General features: G+C 48.4%; 1 protein-coding gene across 2 annotated transcripts; it reads right to left on the reverse strand.

Moving 5' to 3' along the window:
- Positions 1 to 3,074: 3,074 nt before the first annotated feature.
- si:ch211-282j22.3 (ER degradation-enhancing alpha-mannosidase-like protein 3) lies at positions 3,075 to 24,272 on the reverse strand. Of its 2 annotated transcripts, none has more exons than XM_061263144.1 (20): positions 23,000 to 24,272; positions 19,675 to 19,720; positions 18,410 to 18,510; positions 17,574 to 17,613; positions 16,434 to 16,546; positions 16,165 to 16,318; positions 15,466 to 15,600; positions 14,266 to 14,371; positions 13,533 to 13,630; positions 13,057 to 13,182; positions 11,713 to 11,796; positions 11,189 to 11,272; positions 10,225 to 10,349; positions 9,440 to 9,605; positions 8,443 to 8,597; positions 7,997 to 8,102; positions 7,141 to 7,323; positions 5,816 to 5,981; positions 4,966 to 5,151; positions 3,075 to 4,321 (listed from the first exon to the last, which is right to left on the reverse strand). In XM_061263144.1, the coding sequence occupies exons 1-20, from the start codon at positions 23,098 to 23,100 to the stop codon at positions 4,044 to 4,046; spliced, it is 2,553 nt and encodes an 850-aa protein (XP_061119128.1). In that variant the 5' UTR covers positions 23,101 to 24,272; the 3' UTR covers positions 3,075 to 4,043. The 2 variants fall into 2 exon arrangements, with proteins under 2 accessions (XP_061119128.1, XP_061119127.1); XM_061263143.1 differs by having other exon boundaries at positions 3,075 to 4,324.
- Positions 24,273 to 24,453: the final 181 nt, after the last annotated feature.

Consider the following 24,453-nt stretch of genomic DNA (forward strand, 5'->3'; position numbering starts at 1 on the left):
GTGGTTTGAGTATCTCAGAAACTGCTGACCTCCAGGGATATTAACACACAACAGTCCTCTTGAGTTTGCAGAGAATGCTGTGAAAAACAGTGAGCAGCAGTTCTGTGTTGTTACTGAGAGAGGTCAGAGGAGAAGGTTCAGACTGGTGGAAGCTGACAAGGTGACAGTGACGCAAATAACCACACATTACAACAGTGGTACGCAGAAGAGCATCTCTGAACACACAACACATCAAACCTCGAAAAATAAGTGCTGACTGAGTGTATTACACCAATAAATCAAATACTCATAAGGCATCAGTCATGATAAAAAACCTTTGCAGGAAATGCAGCCCCAGATAAAATTACTAACCCCAATGCAAGGGAGGCCATGATTCTAAATGTATTGGTGATGTCAGGACAGTGGAGCCAGGAAGCCTTCTGAGGAGCAGTCTCCATTGACATTACATTACATTACATTAATGGCATTTGGCAGATGCTCTTATCCAGTGACATACAGTTGATTAGACTAAACAGGAGACAATCCTCCCCTGGAGGGTTAAGGGCTCAAGGGCCTCAACGGCTGTGCGGATCTCATTGTGGCTGCACCGGGGCTCAAACCACCGACCTTGCGGGTCCTAGTCATGTACCTTAACCACTGCACTACAGGCCACACAGTACAGTACAGTCTGAGTACTGAATATTGTCACAGCAATAAGACGTGAATATCCCTTTGGCAGGTCCGTTTCCATGGAAATCAACATTCTCAAATGGTAATTAAAGTTTTAATAAATATCACAAAAATATACATTGAACTATTGTTGCGGTCAGGTGTCCACTCGCTGAGAGAAACATAAGGTAGGAATTAAGCCCTTTTTCCAGAACATACGTGTACAGAATGACATATAGAAACAGTCATGTTACAGATGGCAAATAGGAAAATGTCTATTAAAAAAAAACGAAAAAAAACGTGCCACACAAGATTAAGACTGAATTCACTGTGCAATGAGATGTGCCATTGCATTGGCAATCTTCACTGTATAAAGTGCCATACTGACAATACACATATGCATGACATTATATTTAAAAAAAAAGACCAAGGCAAATAGTTTTTGAGAGTTCAAGTTTTTTTTCCATTTCTTCTTCTCCCATTTTGTAAGATTCAGTGATAAACCTGAAGGACCTACAAACCAGAACGCGTGTACGACCCCCTCCGACATAGGGTGGTGCAAACGGCCATCGTGGTAATCTCAAATGATCAGTGGATGTTCCTTACCCACTACAGTTTATCGATGCGCATGATTTCGGGTTAATCTCACGTCGAGAACCGACGTAAGGAACCAAAACAAAAATAAAAAATGCATAAAAAAAGAAAATACTTATGAGAGACGGTTCTGTCATTAGCCTGGTTTGTGCGGGTCCCAACAGGACTGGTCAGCTCTTCTGCAACACAGCCTGGCCTGGTCAACAAACATTCACCTCCATGAAGTATTGTGGAAAGTTCAGTCATCAGGGGTGCACAACACTGTACTGGTTTTTGTTCCAACCAACTGCCTGCTCTTCAATTTACTGACGGCTCTATAAAGCCTGTACTTGAGCACAGTAAAATCCTTAGGATAGACTAGCAGTCTGCAGCTGTAGCTGGTACCTACACACGTCAGATAAGATATTGGGTCAATTAAATAATTAAGACCAGAAGTTGGCAGAAAGTCCTGAAACGGATCGGCCCTTGTTGTGCTCCCCTGGCAGGGGTCAGTAACCCTGGTCCTGGATAGCGACAGTTTTTGTCGACCCGCATTCGGCACTTAATCGATGGCCCGCCTCACCAGGTTGAGTGTGAACTCGTTTTTGATATTAAGGTGTGGAAAAACCCCAGTGGGCTCTGGGGCCCGACAGGACCGGGGTTCAGAACCCCTGATGTGCAGGAGTCTGCGGCAGTTGGACTTTCAAAAGGAGGTGCGGTGGGAAGAGGTTTTGTTAAATTTGTACAGGGGCCAATTTAAGATTGGGGATAGGAAGACTTTTGTAGAAAACTGAGGAGACACCGCTGCAGGTGCCCGACTTGCCCAGACCCAAGGACACACAACACTGCAAGTTCCTCCCTGCCATCGGCGGCCATTTTGATTAATCAACAATCAACAACTAAGGCCAAAATGGAGGGCACTGGGTTATTGGACCGGAATTTTGCAGTAGGACCATGTCAGTTTGATTCATATTGGCTTCAGAAGAGGTTGGAGGGGAAGGCCAGAGTCAGTTAAAGGGGGACCCCCTTGAAAGTTTGGCCAGGGCTGTGAAGGATGCTGGATTCGTAACCGGAAGGTGGTAGGGTCAAATCCCCATGGCAGGGGGGTCCGGGGTGGCTTACTCTTTTCCCCTCCAGTCACGACGCGCGGCCTGAATCGCTTCAGAAAACGTTGCACTGCATACGCAAAGAACCGAGTAACAAAAACGGCACGCAGGCCGCGGTGTGTGACGCTATGTGGTGTGTGATGTGTGTGACGTGGTGTGTGTGATGTGGTGTGTGATGTGATTTGGTGTGTGATGTGATTTGGTGTGGTGTGTGACGTGTGTGACGTGGTGTGTGACGTGGTGTGTGACGTGATTTGGTGTGTAACGTAATTTGGTGTATAATGTGATTTGGTGTGGTGTGTGACGTGATTTGGTGTGTAACGTGATTTGGTGTATAATGTGATTTGGTGTGGTGTGTGACGTGGTGTGTGACGTGATTTGGTGTGTAACGTGATTTGGTGTGTAACGTGATTTGGTGTGCAATGTGATTTGGTGTGTAATGTGATTTGGTGTGTAACGTGATTTGGTGTGTAACGTGATTTGGTGTGTAATGTGATTTGGTGTGTAATGTGATGTGGTGTGTGATGTGTGGTGTGTGTGACGTGATGTGATGTGTGTGATGTGATGTGTGTGACGTGGTGTGTGACGTGATGTGATGTGTGTGATGTGGTGTGTGTGACGTGATGTGATGTGTGATGTGAAGTGATGTGTGATGTGGTGTGTGTGATGTGGTGTGTGTGATGTGGTGTGTGTGACGTGATGTGATGTGATGTGTGATGTGGTGTGAAGTGATGTGTGATGTGTGTGTGATGTGGTGTGTGTGATGTGGTGTGTGTGATGCGATGTGATGTGTGATGTGGTGTGTGTGATGCGATGCGGGCCGGCGCTCTCGAACGGCTGGTGTCTGGTGAGTGGTGACTGAATATGTAGTGTGACGGCGAAGCAAAAAGACTCGAGACTGGTGTGCCCCACATTCAAGTTCACAACGCTGGATTTCCCTGATGGTCTGGCGCAGGAGAGACCCGGCCGCACGCAGTTTACAAAGTTGGCCCATCGGCAGGAGCGTGTCAGAAAGCGGGATACTGCTCCGTGTGGCTCACCGCCCCGCCCCCGGAGCGCCCCGCCCGGTCCCCACCGGGTCCTCACACTGCCCGGGCCCCTCCAGAAGCGCCGACCCGCTTCACGCAACCGCCCCCTTTTACAGGCGACGCTGCGTCTCCTCTCCAGTCCGTGGAGAGACCCATCCAGCCTCGCTAAATGAGTCTGAAAATGAACAACCTGCCCCAGCCCCGCCCCAAATAATAAAAGTAATTACGTTATTAATAACTCACCCCTCCACACCCCACCCCACTGTCTCTTCGGCAATGTTTAAACGGTACGTGAATAGGCATCTTCTTGCTTGTAATAGTTTGGCTAAGCTACCCTCAGGTTACAGCACTGCAAGTAGGGGCCTCCGATGGCAGTTCAGACCCGCCTGCTTGCACCGCCTGGCCCCTCTCCCAGCTCAATATATTAATACACAATTTTTAATAACTATAACTATAAGAAAGCCTCCCCGTTCAGGGAAGGCGTGAGGTCAGCATACGTTTTTGTGTTTCTCTCGTGTGTGTTTGCGTCCCCGCTTGGTAAAGAGAGCCGTCGATATCTCACAGGGGCGATGGTTTTGGCGCTCTTTGGCCCCAGACGCTGCCCCTTGCCCCTCACCCCGCCCCAGGGGTTGGTGGGAGGACCTGCCTGTTTCCCGGGGGATTGTGGGTAAAGTACAGTTCCAGCCACTCAGGGGTCGCTCTCCGGGTCCGCGGGGGAGGGGTCGGGGGTCGGGGGCGGGGTCTGTGCGTCCGCACACGGCTGCGGGGGAGGGGCCTGCTCCTCGGTCGCCGTGGAGACACAGTGGCCCCCCGTGGGGAGGTTTCCTCCCGCCTCTGGCTCTTCCTCCTCGTCATCCTCATCGCCGGGCTGCAGCAGGAGCTGGATGGTGGTGCCCTTACCCTGCCGGGCCTGGACCTCTCCCTCTTTGGCCAGGTGGATCTGGATGTTCATGCCAATGGGCTTTTCTGCTGGAAGAAACAGAGTGAGAGAGAGAAAGAGAGAGAGAGAGACTGTGCTATTGTACATCCTTTTATCATGCAACCTCTGCTGACCTATTTGTCATATCAATAAAGCACTTTTACATTTTTAATTTGACAGGGAGAGAGCTAGAGAGGGAGAGGAGGGGAAGGAGAGAGAGAAGAGGGAGTCGGTGAGTGTGTTTGCTTACGTGTGTGTGCTTCTGGTCTGATTTTAGTGTAAGTCTATGGGTCTGCTTTCTCTTTGGGCAGCAGCAGTGTGTGGGGCAGTGTGTGGGGCAGTGTGTGGGGCAGTGTGTGGGGCAGTGTGTGGGGCAGTGTGTGGGGCAGTGTGTGGGGCAGAGTGTGGGGCAGAGTGTGGGGCAGTGTGTGGGGCAGTGTGTGGGGCAGTGTGTGGGGCAGTGTGTGGGGCAGTGTGTGGGGCAGTGTGTGGGGCAGAGTGTGGGGCAGAGTGTGGGGCAGAGTGTGGGGCAGAGTGTGGGGCAGAGTGTGGGGCAGAGTGTGGGGCAGTGTGTGGGGTTACTGAGCGGTCTGGTTACCGGGTGGTCTCTCTTTGGGCAGCAGCAGAGTGTGGGGCAGAGTATGGGGCAGTGTGTGTGGCAGTGTGTGGGGTTACTGAGCGGTCTGGTTACCGGGTGGTTTCTCTTTGGGCAGCAGCAGCACCTCCACATGGCGGTGCTCCTCCAGGGCAGTGGTCAGCGCGGCCGCCTCGCGGCTGAACAGGAACACCAGCGGCACGGTGATGTCAGAGGTGGGGCCCCCGTCCCCCACCATCTGGAACAGGGGCGTGGCCTCACTGCTGCTCCCCTCCTTGTGGTCTGAAGGTGGGACGCAGAGAGAGTCGAACCCGAGATGAGCCACAACATCCTGTCTATAAACCCGAGATGAGCCACAGCATCCTGTCTATAAACCCGAGATGAGCCACAACATCCTGTCTATGAACCCGAGATGTATTAAAAAAATACAACTAGAGCTGCTCTGACTACACTATAAACCAGTGTACAAACATAGAGGTTTTCAGTTGGTAGAAGGAATTGGAGTGCTATATTATGCTACAGAAAGTCCATTGTGACAGTACAATACTTGGTCAGACCCCTAAATTAATTTTAAGAAGATGTGTTAAATTGGAATGTTTTTGCATCAATGGTAGAGACTTAAAATTGCTATCTATGAATATGGGAAGTAAGTGCACCCATTTCTGCTGTTCATCAAACCAAACATTAATTTAACTACTTCTTTTCCCAGAACACTCCAAATTCATGCCCATTATCTAAAGAGCACTATGTAAACCACTGGCAAAGGCTCATTTAAGAAACCCACAGAGGAAATCTTTACTACCATTATTTTGCCGGCTAACCAATCAAGCAACCCAACGCATATCCGTATACATTTAAATGATCAGCCCACAAAAGTCATGCACTGGATTCGGATTGGCCTGCGGTGGAGCAGGTGACGTTGACTCTGAGCTCTGATTGGCCTCACCGACGAAGATGACCCCGATGGCCCCTGCCCCCTGCAGGCGGCGGGCCTTGGCGGCGAACATGCAGTCCCCTCGGAGCGCCAGGGCGATGCTCCCCCTCAGCTCAGCCGGGTTCTCGATGGGGCCGCACGCGCTGTAGGGGGCGCTCTTCACAATACTGCCCTTCACCTGTCAGGGGAGGGGGGGGGGACCCATTACTGTGGCAACCGCAGGCTCTGGGTCATCAGTCCATCGATCTCTCTCACCAAGCATCGTGTGTGTTCTGTGTTTCGCTAAATCACTCGGCAATCACTGAGTTACCCAGTGACTTACTCCGTTACCAAGTCACTCAGTTAACCAAGTCACCTGCCGCTCACTTAGTTATCCAGTCAGTCAGTCAGTGATTCTGTTACCCAGTCAGTAAATCAGTCACTTTCCAAGTCAGTCACTCACTCACTCACTCAGCTACACACTCACTGCTACCCAGTCAGCCGGCCAGCCAGTCAGTCAGTTATTCAGCCAGTCAGTTATTCAGCCAGTCAGGAAAAGGCCCCACACAAAGTTCAATCAAATGCATGGAGAAGAAATGGAGATAAACAGCAGAAAATGCTGACACGAGTCAAAACAATAATAGAGGAGATTACATTTTGTAAAGAAATTTAACCCAATCTGCATTTCTGAACCTTCTTCTCTCAGAAGCTGATGTTACTGCAAGTGAAACACACCTTGCTGGCTTTATGATGTCCATATCAAATTACATGCTGAATGAAACTCAATTGTCCCTTCAGGGCAGGTTTTACATAACCACTTCACCTGGCCTATCAGATGAATGGATTACAAAGACTATGGTAACTCACAGAGAACCCAAACTTACTGCATTTACTGCTAAGTGCACGGAGCCTGACTGGGTGCCCCAGACTCCCGTCTGTAATGTAATGATTTTTGATGACTCAATCCAATTGTACTTGTGCTTTTTACAAAAGTCTGTCACAAAGACACTTTACAGTGTAACATAAGAGCAAATATCAGGCCTGAACCAAATAGCATGAGGTAAAAAGCTTCCCAGTGCGAATAAATCGCAGGAGGAACCCACATGCAGAATGCCAGGTCTGTAGCATATGTAGCTCTCTCCTGAGAAACAGGGTTTGAAATGTCTCTGTAAAATGCATTATGGGACAACATTGCATTCTGGGAACTGTAGTTCAGTACAGAAACAATACGGAAACAATGGCATGCATCTCCTTGGGTGACACACACCTGTGCGACACATCAGAAGGCCAACAGGTCAACAGAAGGCATGTTGTTCCCCCTTTAACAATGAGCGTTTGCTGACAGAGAGTGAGCTCACCCCATTCTCTTGTTTGGTAAGGTCCATTCCAAACTTGGCAGGCCCAGCAGTCAGTACTATTCTTCCCAGAAACGGGGGTGAGATGACTTGGACAATAAGAGGCAGCACCTCCTCTTCCTCAGTTGTCTGGCTCACCTCTGCGATCAGCTTCACCCGGTACACACCCTTTGGACCCGAAGAGTCCTGCAGGGCAACGGAGAGAGGAGCGGCAGGGAGTGGGGGGGAGAGGGAGAGGGAGAGAGAGAGAGAGAGAGAGAGAGAGAGAGAGAGGGGGGGGGGGGAGAGAGAGAGGGGGGGGGAGAGAGGGGAAAGAGAGAGAGAGAGAGACAGAGGGGGGGAGAGAGGGGGAGAGAGAGAGAGAGAGAGAGAGAGAGAGAGAGAGAGAGAGAGAGAGAGAGGGGGGGGAAGAGAGGGGGAAAGAGAAAGATGAGGTGGTGATAGAGACAATGTGATAAATATTTTAAGCCACATCGTATTCATGTACTTATGAAATAATACAATATAATACAGGCAGCTGATTTCCTTATGACATTCTACTGTGTTACACTACCCCATGTTCCTTGGCAACCCCACTCCCACCATTCTTCTTCTTCTTTTTCTTCCTACCACCCTCATATTATACTTATGGACCAAATCCTGGAAGGTGATGAAGGTGCTATCCTGAAAGTTGTATTAAAGATGTGTGCCCCCCCCTCACCAGCTGTGCCCCTCCCCCCCTCACCAGCTGCCCCCCCCACCAGCTGTGCCCCTCCCCCCCCTCACCAGCTGTGCCCCTCCCCCCCTCACCAGCTGTGCCCCTCCCCTCCCCTCCCCCCCCCCCCCCCCCACCAGCTGTTCCCCCCCCCCCCCCCCTCACCAGCTGTGCCCCTCCCGCCTCGTTCAGTTGCGTGAGGGAGATGCCCATGCTCTTCAGAAACTCCACAGGCTCCATGCCGTTATCATGCAGTGGGAGCTCGATCCCCCTGAGAGGGAGAGAGGAAGAGGGGGAGAGAGAGGGAGAGGCCATCACATGACAGCACAGTCCAATCAGCTGAGTCTATGTAAGAGAGCATCCAGCCATGGCCGTAGCGCCTTACCTCAAGTGATTTTAAAGAAACATTTTCGGCTTTCTACATTTACCATTTTAACTTTTTACTTTAAAACTTACGCAGACTCCATTTATTACTGTCAATCCCACCTGTTTATCATGTCATTATCTGTACATTTTGGGTCTGCCCCTCATTTCAAAAATGCGTTGAGTGCACAGTACAAGTGCATGAACACACAGACGCAGGCAGATACAGACAGACAAGCATCTCTCACCTGATGCTTGACACCCGCTGGGGCCGGCCCACTCCATTGAGGTACTTGTAGCCGTCCCGGATGGTTTTGGCGAAGGAGGGGTTGTTTGGGAAGAGGGTCTGAGCACTGGGGCAGGAGTGGGTGAACAGATCCTCCTCCAGAGCAGTGCGAGGTTCCTGGAACAAAGACACCAAAAGGCCTGGTCAGAGGGCCCAAGAGCCAGGGCTGAAAACTAGCTTAATAAAAAACCTGTTCTATTAACATTATTATAGGACCTGGCATTCCATTTCATTACATTACAGGTCATTTGGCTGACGCTTTTTTTTATCCAAAGCGACTTACAGTTGACTAGACTGAGCAGGAGACAATCCTCCCCAGGAACAATGCAGGGTTAAGGGCCTTGCTCAAGGGCCCAACGGCTGTGCGGATCTTATTGTGGCTACACCGGGGATCGAACCACCGACCTTGTGGGTCCCAGTTATGTACCTTAACCACTACGCTACAGGCCACTGCATTGGCTGACTAACTGACAGAGTAACTGACTAGCTAGCCAGCTGATTGGCTGAGCAAAGCGCTAAAACAATGCGCTGACTGAAAGCACTATCCGGGGACACCGATTAGCAAAGGATGAATTCTCCACAGACATTAGGAAGTGTTTTTCCACACAGAGAGTGGTCGCTGTGTGGAATAGCCAGATCATGTCATGGAGGCAGAAACGCTCGGGGGTTTTCAAGACCAGGCCTGATACAGTGCTGGATACCGTCAAGCTTTTCCGTAAGCTAAGCATGAGGCACACATTAGTGGTAGGAAAAGGACAAACAGCGGGACAGACAGACAGACAGCGGGACAGACAGACAGCAGGACAGACAGACAGCAGGACAGACAGACAGCGGGACAGACAGACAGCGGGACAGACAGAAAGTGGGACAGGTGGGCCATTGGGCCAAAGCAGCAGTAGGGGGAGTGGTGCAGAGCAGTGGGCGGGGTGAGGAGCACAGAGGGGGGCGGGGCCTCTCACCGTGCCGTTGCCCTGACAGGGCGGCTGGGTGATTGACAGGGACATGGGCAGCAGGTGGGCCTCGGTGGTGAAGATGTAGTCGTCGATGTCGAAGGGCAGCTGGCTCTTCTCAGAGAACAGCAGGTACAGGTACTTAAACATCTCCGCCAGGAAGAAGGAGTCCATTCTGAAACAGAGGGCAGGAGTGACTCCATCAAACTTACAGGAAAAACTGTTAAACTGTTAACTGTTAAAAACTGTTAAAAATCGCCTTTGCACATGCGCCCTTTTCTTCTGTTGAGTGAACGTTTATGGTGTGTGAGCAGTACCACGTTTCTATATATATATATCTTTTTTTTGTGTTACAAGCAGTTAACCTAGTCTTAGACTGCCAAAGTTTACTGCATTCTGTGTGTCTATGAAACGTTGGGGAAAATGCCAAAGGGAAATATGTTCTAATGCCAAGTCAGAAGACCGGTTTTACCAAGCAAACAGAATTTTAATAAGGTACATTTCATAACCAATGGAAAAAATGAAGCTGAATCTGGCTCGATTCCACACACTCCACAATAAATCACATCACACAGACTGAGCTAAAGGCGGTGAGTTTCTCCTTGAACGCACAGTAGACATTACATCAGTTCACTTAGCTTTTTTGCTGACCAGATGTCCTGTTCTGTAGTCTACTGTGAGTTCACCTCATGAGGGGAATTCCGACGACAGCGTTTCAGACTCGGGTCAGATCTTTCCCTCCTGAAGGTTTGCGAAGCTGCTTTTCAGTCTGGGTGTGCGAGGATGATTTTTACCTGTCCTCGTGGGTCCCAGTGCGAACGTCCTGCACTGCAGCAAACCCGCAGGGCACCCTGGCGTGCGTGTTCAGCTTCTCCACGATGGACTGGCCCACTTTGAGGTAATAGGGGTCTCCTGTGGCCTGGTAACGGGAGCACCATAGTCTTTAAGCACTACTCCCACTCAAACCGCCCCGCAATTGTGTCCCAACATTAATCTGTTATTGATTAACCAATCAAAAAAACGTCTTGCAATAAGTGCACGTGTTTCAACCATCAGCATTCCTCAAACCCCAACTACAACATCAGTTAAGCCCTGGATTCTGAGCGGTCAATGACAGACAGGATTGAAAGCATACAGTTCACGGCAGGCAAACAGGGTGAACCGTTAAATTGCCTTAATCACACTTACACACCACTATATGGGGCGAATAATCGGACTGTATGATTACATCGGTCAGCCCGGTGGAACTGGTCATATGCACATATTTGTACGAACGCACACAAATTTAGGGTTATGGCCGAGGGTTAAGGACGTGCACTCAGAGAAAAACAACCTTGAGCAGCAACATTACTGCTTTTCATAATGGAGACAGCTCTTGCATAATGAATAGATAATAAAATAGGGAGAAGACTGTTGTAATACTGCCTTACTGGTACATAACAGAAGAATGCCAAAAACAGTGGAAGCTACTCACTGGATACCCACAGGGCAACTGGATGTTTTAACCAGAAAGTACCCACCAATCACCATCACCATCTTTTGGTTGCTAAGCAACAGATTCAGCGATTGGTGGAGGTCCTCTGTGTTTCCTATACATAAGGTGACACCATGACTGTCCAATCCCTGGTAAAATGCTGAACCGAGTCTGAGATGAAATGTTGCTGGGTACACCTTCCAGTCAATTGGCCAAAAAGCTTGCAGTTCGTGCTCTCGTGCAGTCCCTCCTCGGCAAACAGGAAGTGGAAGACGGAGCCGTACCTTGTACAGGAAGTAGGTGCTCTCGGCGAACTCTGGTCGCAGCGGGTGCTGACCCCAGTGAACTCTGAACTCTGTGGTGAACGCCTGGAGGGAGGAGGAGAGGAGAGAGGTCAACTAAAGGGCTGTTCCCAACGTGTGAAGGCAGCCGGTTTTTAACCGGTTGTAGAAGACGGAAACACTTCCCTTCTCTCTCTGACGGACGGCAAAAATACTTTGAACCTTTCCTTTCCAAGCTATACACCGCACAGTCACAAAGTTCCCCTACCCTCCGACAGTAACGATACAATAGAATAGCTTTTCTTCCGAACTACAATCGATTTATACCAGCGTGCCGTGTGTTCTGAAGAATATTATTCCCTAGAAATGTCCAAAATGATAAAACTACAATGGACTAACAAACTAACTGGAATTATCTGTGCTAGTAAACACAATCAAGTGGTTATGTTTGAAAGAGTAGACCAGCAGAGGGACGAGTGTCTGTCCAACTGAGGACAGACGGCAGGATCCCCCGTCTCCATGGTTACCTCGGGCAGAAACTTGTGTTGCTTGGTGACCTGGTAGAGCATCTCGTGGGTCTCAATGGCAGGCTTCAGGTCCCCTCTCAGCACCTGAGGGAGCAGAGAGAGCTGGAGATAGGGTGGGGAGAGACAGTCTCCCCAGGGATAGGGCGGGAACGCACACGGACCATGGCCTAATGCTCACAGGATCCCGATCTGCCATCTTACCAAGCCTAAAGCTTACAGCGGTGGTTCTCAACATTTTTGAAGCGACATTGGCTCAACTGTCAAACCCTCTGACTGGCAGATGACAGCTCTAACCGCCTGAGCTAATGTGGTTTTGTGATTGAAGCCCTCAATAATTTCCTGTCATCTCAAGGCCCCCCTTTTGGGCCCCGGACCCCCCTGTTGAGAACCGCTGGCTCAGAGGATGACATGCAACTGACGGGCAGTGCTGTGTGCGTATCAATCAAAACACACGCCATTCAAATTAACTTCCGCAGAGAAAGGTCAAATGAAAGGAGGAAATTAAGTTTCCATAAATAGGATGATGACGCTCGGTGGGGAGTTGATGGCTACAGAAGATCAGTGCTGCAGACATGCAGCGGTATTGCAGTTGACTCTGATGTGAGTTTATATGGTGCTTATTTCCTGTCCGTGTGCTGCTGTTCAGAGCTTATTTTGAAGCAGCGAGAGGATAGTTTTTCCTTGTGATTATTTAAGGCACCACATCCACACTGGTGTCAGTACAAATTAACATTTAAGTAATTTGCTGAAATGTACGAATGGCAAAAAATTACACTAAAGAGGTTTTAAATCTCTTTTTAAATACATTTACAGTTATTTCTCTGATGCTTCAAAGCTTACGGTTGATTAGACTAAGCAGGAGCCAATTCTCCCTGGAGCAACGTGGAGTGGATTTAAGGGCCTTGCTCATGGGCCCAACAGCTGTACAGATCTTACTGTGGCTACATTAGGGCTTGAACCACCAACCTTGCAGGTCCCAGTCATGTACCTTAACCACTAGGCTGCTCTGAGACCAACCTGATAAAATAATGTCGAAAATGTATTAAAATATATTTGGCTGCCCTGACCACTGTGGGTTAATTCCTGGTCATTTCAGCACGAAGTGGCCAGGACAGATGGACATCCTGACAAACGGCCAGTCAGAGAGCGGACAGTCACATGCCCCCAGAGAGGTCTGCTCGGCGTGTACCGTCTGACGATCGACGGGAGAGATTTCTGTGATGACGATAACGACGGCGGCAATGCTAACGATGACACAGAGAGAGTTGATGATTGTGATTGTGAGAACGGTGACACAGAGAGAGTTGATGATTGTGATTACAGTGAAGATGTCACGGCTCTGACCTGCAGCCCGGGGAAGAAGGCCAGGAGAGAGTCCATCCAGCCGCGGACGCTGACGGTGGGGTTGTGCATGTGCACGCTGAGCAGCAGGGGCGGCTGGCTGATGTACTTCATGATGGCGCTGTAGTGCTGTGGCAGACAGACACCAGCAGGGGGCAGTAAAGACACCGATTAACACACAGCTATTAGATTAAAAAGCAGCTAAAATGCAGTTGGCGGGGAATTGCTTCTGATGATCAATACGCCCGGCAAACTGTCAAACGAACAGTCATTCAATAGTACAAGGTGAAATGTCAAAGTAAAGGACATTATAAAAGGTCAGGTGTCGAATTCAGGTGAGCATAAAATCCCGACTTTAACAGAGAAAAGCTAAGTAATCCAAATTTGATATCTCTCCAGTAGAAACCTGAATAGTATTTTGGCTCGCTACAGGTTAACGGCGCCTTGTGAAAGAACAGGGTGAGAGAGCAGGGCCTTACAGTGTTGAAGCGCTCCAGGTACACACTGTCTCCCAGCAGGATGTAGGCCTTCATCAGGTACTCATAGTAGGAGTCGATCCCAGCACCCACCCCGCTGTCTGTCGGAGAGAGGGCGGTTACTCATCACCACATCCCACAATAACAATCTCACATTCACAAACCTACGAGGAATTCTGGGCGATGCAATCGTCTGACTGTGTCCTCCAATCGTGGAGACATTGGACATGATCCTGTGTCAGGCAGGATGTTCAGGCCACTGCTGTCAGTTATTCCAGACAAATGTCCACAGGTTTCTTGTCATCAGTGAGAGACAGGCCTCTCATCCAATCAGCGCTAGCTCTCCTGTAGTACTGTAGTAACCCTTACCGTAAACACTCCCTCGTTTACAGTAAACACTCCCTCGTTTACAGTAAGTACATTAGTGCAGGTAGCACAGCAATGTATGGTTGCATATATCACATAACAGTCAAGCAAACGTTCATCAAGTGACAGGTAGAAAACAAATTGAACTCAGAATCAGAGGTTGGAATTGGGGTTTGTGCTGGCTGCTGGATGGAAAATGAGGCAGCCTGTAGCCTTGTGTCTATGATACATGACTGGGACCCAGAAGGTTGGCAGTTCCTTCCCTGGTGTAGCCACAAAAAGACCCAGCTGTTCAGCCCTTAACCTCTTATTGCTTACTGCTCAGTCTAATCAACTGTAAGTTGCTTTGGATAAAAGAGACATCCCTCACCCCTGCGGACCCAGTCCCCATTGTGGATGTTGATGACTGTGCCAACGAGGTCGCTTCCTCTCTGTCTCTTCTCCCACAGAACGTCCAGGGCCTTCCTGGCGTGTTCCTAACGGCGATAAAACACACATACTGCAGTGCGACTTTCACAAGCAACCTTCATATAACCCTCAGACAGCCTTGGTATAACCCTCCTACAGTGCCTGTGCAACCTCCAAAAAACATCTAAATAACCCTCAAATACCCTCTGGTTTGTATGCGTTCTCTCAGTAATTTTGGGAGAGTGAAGCTTCAGGTAACTGCTGATTAGGCAGACCTAGCATACAGTATGCTGCCAGTGACTCACAAATCTGGGCAAATGACAGTGTTTGAGATTCAGCGTGAAGAGTAAAGTATTCCTGCCGGTGCAGACAAGTCAGTAATTGACAGCACCTCACTAATTATCACCTCCCTTCTGAGAATGCGGTAATCGCACATCACAGGTGCAATCTGTTCTCATAGTTATGTTATATTTCATAGTAAATTTTAACTGTAATCTTTTGCACATTCAGTCAGTTACCTCTGATACTAGAGCTGAAGATATCACATAGAAATAAAAGAAACTAAATGACTAAAATAAACACCCAGACAAACATCACAGCCCAAGCGCTTCCCCAGGAAACCGCACATTAAAGCGAGTGTAAATGTCACGAGTCCCCAGGGAGTCTCCTCAATGAGGGACAGACGCTGTGCAGACACGGGGTTAGTGCTGAACGCTGGCAGAGCGGTTCAGTGGTCTGAGAGACCGAGGCCCTGAAGCAGGCTGAAACGCCACGCCCCTAACCCCTTAACCTGCTCAAATCCCTGAAGCCCCACCCCCTTAACCCACTCACAGCCCTGAAGCGCCACCCCTAACCCACTCACAGCCCTAAAGCCCCACCCCCTTAACCCACTCTTAGGCCTGAAACCATACCCCTAACCCACTCACATCCCTGAAGCGCCACCCCTAACCCACTCACACAGCCCTGAAACCATACCCCTAACCCACTCTCACAGCCCTGAAGCCCCACCCCTAATTCACTCACAGCCCTGAAGCCCCACCCCTAATTCACTCTCACAGCCCTGAAGCCCCACCCCTAATTCACTCTCACAGCCCTGAAGCCCCACCCCTAACCCACTCACAACCCTGAAGCCCCTCCCCTCACCCTCAGCCCCGCCCCGTACCTCAAACACGGCCTCCCCAGACAGCCGGCTGAGCGCAGCGAACTCCAGGATCATGGTCCCCGCGCAGGCCGTGCAGGTGTCCGACTCAGTGCCCGTACGGGAGAGCGGGTTCAGGACCCCATAGCGCAGGTTCACCTGGGAGAGGGGACGGGCCAATCGTGAGCCGGGACACAGAGCACGAGGGGCAGGAGAACCGGACACAACGTGATGCACAGAAATGACCTGAGGGGGTACATACTGGGTACCATCCTCAATCTCACTGTGAATCCAACGTGCGAAAATACTCAAGTACTTTCAAGTGCAAGAAAGCGAGAACATATATTCAAGTTTGAATCCAATTATGAAGACAGTACATAAGGGCTAAGTCCGAATTAAATGTGTATCTGAATGTGATTCTGAATCGGAGAGAGCACACAGGAGTAAGTCTGAATACATACGCCTGTGAATAAATCTGAGAGAGCATATGGGATCAACGTGAGTCTGAATGTGATTCTGAATCCGAGAGCAAACAGGAGTAAGTCTGAATACATGAGAATACAGAGAGAGCAAACAGGATTAACCTTAAACGTGTGTGAAAGTGATTCTGAATCAGACAGACAGGAGCAAGTGTGAACGTGTGAATCCAATTCTGAATCAGAGAGAGCACACAGGAGTAGGCCTAAATGTGCGTGAATCAGATTCGGGATGCGAGGTCAGTACCCGTGGGTAAGGCAGGCCGCTGGTGGTGTTGAAGGCAGGCAGGAGACGATGGCCCAGGTCCTTTGCCATGTGGAGAAGCTCATCTTGGTACCACTGCATCCTCTCGCCCCTCCCACGGAGCAGATCCGCCATCACATGCGCCCCCAACAGGCCACTACGGGAACAGCAGGATAAAATGGAAACATCACAAGAGGTCCAAAGAGATCTGTGGTGGGGAAGAAAGGTAATAGAGAGAGGAAAGGTGGAGAGGAGCAAATGGGGGGCCGTACCCCAGCACGCGGATGTTGGTCTCGAACACGGACACCACCACGTCGTTGTCCAGCCTGACCTCGCTCACAGTCTTCCTCACTGCCTCCTCAAACTCCTCCAGCTTGTTCAGCACCTGAGGGTGGGGCAGAGAGCATAGTGGGATAGAGGAGGATAAGGGACAGAATGATGACAACTTCATTCATATGGCACTTTATATCACACAACCCTGAGCGCAGACAAGCGGACGATTTTACGGGAACAGAAAAAGAAACGGAAATAAAATAAATGAACGGAATAGATTAAAATGGCCGTAAAGTTGGAACAGGTGGGAGGGAGTGGAGAAAATGCCTCCGATACCTCTTATGACAGTTGCAGCTCCATACTGGACTAAGAAGGCTTTTATTTAACAAACAGACCAGGCCCTTCTCACCCCAGCATTGGATTTGCCATTTCTTGTCAAGTCAAAAATCGATTCAGTCATTTGAAACTTAATAATGTACTGCATCTATTCTCATCACTGAATCCATTTTGTATCGAATTATGCAGAGCTGCACGTGGTGACCAACCCGTTTTTAGAAACTCTGGTTTTCATTCATTCAATTCATATCGAGTTTGGTCTGACCCTGGTCACAGAGAGATGCATTTCACCTTAAAATGAGTAACAAGTTCAAGAGCCCAGAAAGCAGGCGACGCAAGTTAAACATGGATTGTCTGAGCAACAAACTCCAGCAGAACCTACGGATTCAGACTGGTCGGCTCTGTGTTCTGAAGGCTAAACAAGCGAACAGCACACAACTGAAACTCAAACACCTCAATAAATGACAAGCACATCCCAAATGAACAAGCTTGTCATTTAAATACAATTCTGACTGCTAACCTGAAGCTACACATTTTTTAACCATTTAATTCTCATTGCAAAGTTAGCGCGTGCAAAAATGTTATTCAGCTGGGCTGGGAAACATGATATATAGCCTACATAAAAACGTAGAAAAGCCTTTCACGAGACAAAGGCTTTCCTTTGGATGTGAACTCGTTCTCTGGCATGTCTTGGTGATGTAAACTAGGGCATGGTACAATGAAGCAACACACTCTCATCAGTGCTCTCGATGAGCTTCCAGTTCACAACTGCTCTGAAAGGCCAGAACGTTCCAGAAACTCACCACGAGGGTGTCCAGGGTGTCAATCAGCGTGAGGGAGAATCTGGGGGAAAAGGCACGAGTTAACGGGGTAAAAGGGGATTTCACTGCACCCCTGCATCCAATATCCAGCCAGCGACATCTGAATTCTACACCATAGGAAATGACAACCGTCTTTCACCATAGGAAATGACAAGAGCCAAGATCACATAGTTAGGAGATGCCAGCTGACATTTGTTATGAAATGTAAGGGCTTGTACCGGACTTGGATAAACTAGACTTCATGACAAACAAAAGAATGAAACGAAGAGCATGTCAATCCTGTTCACCAGTATTTATTGTGTTTGTTTGCTTGCTTGCTTCGGGCATTATGAAAGTCAGGCGTGCATTCAGACGGGAGAGGGTTTTCAGCACTTACGTGGAAGAACTTACAGCTCTTAGTCAACATGTTAAACAAATAAATAAAAACCAGTCATCTTGCACGCATACCCGGACAAACGTGTTTGTCGAAACTGAGACTACAAGGTGCTGTAACAGGAACGGAGTTACAGTCAACTCCACACTGTTCCCAGACACATACTCTCACTAGTATACTCACACACTTCCCTCGCCATCAACGTACGGACCAGGCAACACACACAGTTTAATTAATGGATGCCAATCACATCATATTGACAGCTCACAGGCTCCAGCCATTACGGGATTAATAAAACCAACCTCCGTTTGGTAAATGATTTACCGGTGGATACATGCTACATCCAAACCACACACCCCACATTTTTTTAAAAACAACTATTGAACAAAAAGGTTTTTAAAACAGCGGCGTCCATTTTGTCGGTGGGGTCAGAGGTCGTACTCACTTGCCCAGGGAGTCGTCGATGTCCCCGCGGTTTGGCTCCTGCCCCCTCACTCGCCCCCTGCAGCTCAGGGGCATCAACTCGTCCGCGGGATAGGCATATTTCTGTGGGGAAATGAGGCAGGGACTGAGCACTGAGCAGCAAACGAAAACAGTGCTCCGTAAGAGCACAGAATGTGCTATAGTCACATTACGAAGTGGTCTGCACATGGTTAAGGCACATGACTGGGACCCGCAAGGTCGGTGGTTCGATCCCCAGTGTAGCCACAATAAGATCTGCACAGCCGTTGGGCCCTTGAGCAAGGCCCCTAACCCTGCATTGCTCCAGGGGAGGATTGTCGCCTACTTATTCTCATCAACTCACTCTGGATAAGAGCGCCTGCCCAATGCCATTAATGTAACTACATGCGACTGAAATAAGGTTTAAACAAAACAGCAGTATGTCATAAACTTCTCATTTTTCTAAGTCGCCTCGCATAGGAGCATCTCCCTCTTTCATTAAACAAGGCGAATCTTTCTGAAGCTTGCTATACTGTCAGTAATACATTCATAACTCGTCTTGAACAGCCACAGAAGCAGAACTTGGCTAGCAGCCTTTTGCTGCAACTTTAAAATGGCTCATTTCAGGAGCGCAGGAATGTCCAATCTGTTGATAAATTGACCTAAATAAAATGTGCACTCCTCAAATGTTTTCATCACACCAAAGTTGGCCCGAACTCCGCAGAAACTCCATTCTCCATTCAAAGCAATGCTCAAGGCGTCCATCTTGTGAATAGAGTTAATAACATGCTGGGCAATGAAACTGTGGTCACATGGCAAGGAGTTCAAATGTAAAAATGCACAATTGCAACACTCCACTTCTGCAGTGACACACTTAGCTTTTTAGCTTTTAGCTTTTTAGCTTTTTCCCGTAAGGGCAGAAGAGAAAACACTCATATGCAGTGTTTGAGCCTACTGACCAGGGATTGCACTAATACACACTTCCTGTCCAACCGAAATTGCCAAAAAAAAGTCTGCTTTAGTCATGTGGACTAGAGTGTTTGGTTAGTGGAATGGGGAAGTCAGTTATAAATATTCTTGGAGTCATACCCAAGGACAGGAAAGTACCACCATTATTATCCTTAGTCACATCCACCCCTGTAAGTGAATAGGATCCAAAGAACAGGAACAACTGAAGCTAGAGGGACATCATTCTTGATACAAAGTATATGGAGCTGACCATCTGGTTGCTCAGAAGAATCTGTGGCCGGGCAGTGCTGTTGCACTCACCATGTAGCTTCCGTACGCGTGTTCGAACATCTCCAGGACCTGGCCCCTGAAAAGGAAGGAGACTGGTCATTAGTATATAAACAATGTTCAAATGAATCTCACACAAACGCCTTTTAACAGCCCAGAAGTGAAACTCCAAATCTCCACACAGAGAACAGAAATTAGCAGCACTTCCCTCAAGATCGACACTTGGTGAAACTCTCACGGTGTCACTGTTTGTCACCAGACACGAGAGAGCACAGACCCCTCTAGGACCCATCTGGAGCTGAGGAATGCGAGCGGCTTGCCTTCAGCAGGGCTAATCAGCATCGCTACACCGGATTACTGAATAATTACATTCCTCTTTTATCAGCATCAGACCTTTCCTTTCCTTCTGCTTCATACGAGACCCGGAGCATGAAGAGGGCCTCTGTGCCTGCAGCAGCAGGTGGCTGGCCTGACGCCGGGCTGCTCCGGCTATTATTCAGCTTTAGACTCTCAACCGGGCTGGGCTGCACTGTGTGTGTGTGTGTGTGTGTGTGTGTGTGTGTGTGTGCGCTTGTGCGTTTGAGACAAAGCGCATTGTACACGGTGTGTGTGTGTGTGTGTGTGTGTGTGTGACAAAGCAAACTGTACACTGTGTGTGCGTGCATGTACGTATTTGTATATGTGTGTGAGAGAGTGTGTGCGTGCGACAAAGTAAACTGCAGAAATTCAGTGGAAGGGATAATGCATGCAACTTAAATGGTAAATGGTTGGCAATTATATAGCACCTTTATCCAAAGCGCTGTACAATTGATGCTTCTCATTCACCCATTCATACACACACTCACACACCGACGGCAATTGGCTGCCATGCAAGGCGCCGACCAGCTCGTCAGGAGCATTTTTGGGGGTTAGGTGTCTTGCTCAGGGACACTTCGACACAGCCCGGGCGGGGGATCGAACCGGCAACCCTCCGACTGCCAGAAGACTGCTCTTACTGCCTGAGCCATGTCGCCACTTAAAGCCTCTAAAATATGTAAAATATGAAAAAGAGGAAGAGGAGCATGCAATTTAGCAGCACATGACCAGCAGCACACAGCACTCCTGGCCTGATATATTTGTGTGTGTGTGTGTGTGTGTGTGTGGAGACACATTGAGTGCGTGAGTGCGAGTGTGTTGACACTACAGACACATCATGTAGCATCAATGACACAACAGAAAAACCACACAAAGTGATAAGACACACCCTTCCGTGTGACAGGCCAAAGGTTGAACAGCAAAAATGTCCCTGTGTTGTGAAAAACATCACAGTTCTCTGCTTCCTATCCACTGGTGCTACCAATTAATTAATTCATTAGAGAAGTAAAACTCATACTTATCCAGGCTGTACACACAGAAACAGTTTGAAACAAGGAAGGAGGGAAACAGAGTCCGGGTCAACTCTGTTTCAGTTCAGTCAACTCGGGAAATGAATAGAAATTCAGTTCAATAACTGGAACATTCCCACAGAACATAACTGACTGAAGTGAAACAAAATCGACCCCCTGGAGAGCACAGGGACCAGAGTCAGCGGGGTATGCCGGTGAAAGGCAGGGCCGCACGGGCGAAGGCGCCACAGACAGCTTTCGTCAGGGCAGGAACCCTGAGCCCGCAGGCTTCCCTGAGTACGAGACACAGCAGGGAGCGAGGAGCAGCTGGCCCTTCCGCACCCTGAGGGCCCACTGGAGACAGTGACACCCGAGACAACACAAACGCAGGAGCAAAACAAGCCTGATGGTCTGACGAAGAGCACAATCTCCTGACAGAGGAAGCAGCGTTCTCATCACCCCACAGGGCAACGGTCGACAGGACAAGGACACGCTTCTGCCCTGCCCGGGAATGCAAGCACAGACATGCAGTTCCTAGACAGGACATAATGTTCCACGGCCCATTACCGGGAACTACAATTTACTCTTCTCCGAGAACCTCCATGTTAAGGTCTATAATCCTTAGTTAACTCTCTGAATCAAGGCTGAGATATAGAAAGCCATTCCCATGCAATATGGCTGCCAAAATACTATCCATTTAAGAATAACTTAACCCTCTATTGCAAAGGTGTCAAACTGAATCCCTAAGGGGCCGCAGTATGTGCTGGTTTTTGAGGTTTCCTTTCAATCAGCTGTCAATTAAGGCCTCCAGAACAAGGAGTGTCGATTCCTTAGCCAATCAATGACTTAAATGCACTACAGGTTCTGAGAACAACCCGAAAACCAGCAGACTCTTATCCAGAGCGACGTACAGTTGATTAGACTAAGCAGGAGACAATCCTCCGCTGGAGCAATGAGGGTTAAGGGCCTAGCGGATCTTATTGTGGCTACACTGGGACTAGAACCACCGACCTTGTGTGTCCCAGTCATTTACCTTAACCACTACGCTACAGGCCGCCCACACATATATAAAAAGTTGTAGTATGCACCAAATAATTTGATACAGGATGTGAAATGGGTTATGTTTTTATGATTGAAACGATCACATTTTGCTCATAAGTTTAGGTGAACAGAAGAGGGGGTTTGATAAAGAAACATTTACTGCAAGCACAGGGATCAGCTGGACAGGACCCAACAACTGAATGAAATTTTGATGCGCAGCGCGTGTCAAATTAACTATATATCATGTCACTGAAAAAGCTAACATCCCAGGCACACTGGCCTGACAGGTATGGCAAATGTCCTGTCAATCAATACAACAGGGTTCCACTTCCCATGACACGCAAGGCACAGAGAAGATTCAAAATATGGAAAGTGTTCATGTATAAATCTGACATTTAAATGCCTACTATTGCCATGTCACGTTTCCTTTACGTGCGTGTGTTAAAATACACCGTGTTGTCCATGGAAACAAGTAAAATATGCCGTGTGCTAAACTTCTCGTCAGTCTCTGGAAGTGGTCCCCGTTATTCCAGCCCAGTTGTCACTTGGACGTCTTGTGATCGAGAACTACCACACAGCAGCTTTGAGACCGAGTGTGTAGCTTTTAACAGCCGTTAGTCGACATCCCACCTCACTTCATGCCAAAATGTGTTTTATTGCACCCACTGCGAGGCCACAAATATATACTTGAACAACAAACAACTTTATTGTGAAGTGCTTGTTGCTCAGCCCCGAACTGAGGAACGCAGGAGAACACCATGGTCCTCGCCATATGAATGAAATTCAGAGTGGAAAAGATTTCTTGTCAAGGGCAAAATGTGATTCCTGTCAACAAATCTGAATATTACCATCATTGTGGCCAAAGCAGTGTGCACACAGGTTGAATTTACATTCATAATGTCAGTTTAGAAAGGTGTAGCAGCTGGACAGGGCGCCCTGAGATCACATCTCACCTGATGGTGGTCTTCTCCTCCGCTGACATGGCCCGAGTCCCACGGCCAAGCACCCAACTCCCGAGGCCCAGGTAGAACAGCGTTTTCAGAATCACCCACATATCAACATAAGCGTGTGTTCACCCCGAGACCCTCTCTCCTCCCAGTCAGATAGTTCCAAACTCAATGAGGCCAAGTTTGCGATAGCTTTGCACACTGCCCCAGCAAAATCAAACAACCAGCCTAACGACGTTAGCCAGCGAGGTTAGCTATTCGCATAACCTTCTGACTGGTCTTTTTCTAAATGTTTGGAGCTTTTCTTCAAAGTAACGTATAGCTGATTGGCGAATCGATGATCCTGCACCGATAACACTTAACTACTTAGACTGGCTATAAACATGTTATAGTTTTGTTCTACAAAGAGTAACAGTTATTTGGCCAGCTAAGTGTTTCGATAATGGTTAGCCAGCTAACGTTAGCCATCGTGCTACTTATGCGGCGACAAAGTCAACAATATCACCGTTATCAACAGTGGTATTGGCATAAGAAAGAAATCAGTTATGATTTAACCTGTCGAACCGATATAAATGCCAACCATATGCATGTAACGCTAACTAGCAAGCTATTATTATTGCGATTTTCCATCAATGCTAATCAATGGTGCAGCGGAAGAAAACGGAAATTGCTAGTTAGCAGCTAAGTAGCTAAGGCAACCCCCCTCTCATAAATATGGGACTGTTCAAGATATACGAAGTAACGTTAATGTTAGACTAAATAGCTAATCTCTTGTGAACAGGTCTGGTGTGTTATATGCTAGCTATATTCTGCGACCGGTTCAGTCGTGTAACAGTTAGGCATTTAAAAATGAACAGCTAAGTTTGCAAGGTTAACGTTACACCAAAACAAACAAACAGTTAATAGTAAGCTAGTCTAGCTCTGCAAAACGCAATACTACTTAGCTAGCGAACTCTTGTCTTTAAGTTAAGCCTTTTAGTTAACTAAATATCACTAACGTCAATGCTTTACAAATACATACACGCCCGTATATTCTGAAGCACCCACGAAGCTCTAAGTCCTATAGTGCTTTCATGAGCGATTTTCCAATGTTCTCGCTCATGATGGCCCGAACTCCGCAGCAACTCCATTCTCAACTAAGTTCGCTAATCAAGTGAGACAAAGCATTGACTTCATAAATATTCCCTTTCTCTTCGCGTGAATTTCCTCGACGAATGCTGACCTTCCACCCCGACCCCCCGATCACCACGTCCCATAAAAACGAAACAGTAGAAACACTGAGCCCCCCCCCAGTATTCCAGACCAGGAATGTACTGACGGTACATTAAACGCTACAGATAATTTCCCCCCGGAGGTATGACACAGAGGCCCCAGTGCAGAACAAGAACCCCAGAAGACTCTCATTGGATCGTGAATGAAGGGGAGGGGTGATGAGCCATTCATCACCAGACCACAACATT

This window comes from Conger conger, chromosome 12 (genome assembly GCF_963514075.1).
Source record: "Conger conger chromosome 12, fConCon1.1, whole genome shotgun sequence".
Taxonomy (NCBI): Eukaryota; Metazoa; Chordata; class Actinopteri; order Anguilliformes; family Congridae; genus Conger; species Conger conger.

Bases quoted from the DNA above. Each gene is read 5' to 3' on its own strand.
- si:ch211-282j22.3 (XM_061263143.1), bottom strand. From the start codon at position 23,100: ATGTGGGTGATTCTGAAAACGCTGTTCTACCTGGGCCTCGGGAGTTGG. The intron at 19,721-22,999 runs GTGAGATGTGAT...CTTCCTTTTCAG, and splicing joins GAGGAGAAGACCACCATCAG to GGGCCAGGTCCTGGAGATGT. The intron at 4,325-4,965 runs GTAACCAGACCG...TGTTTCTTCCAG, and splicing joins GCCCAAAGAGAAACCACCCG to CAGAAAAGCCCATTGGCATG.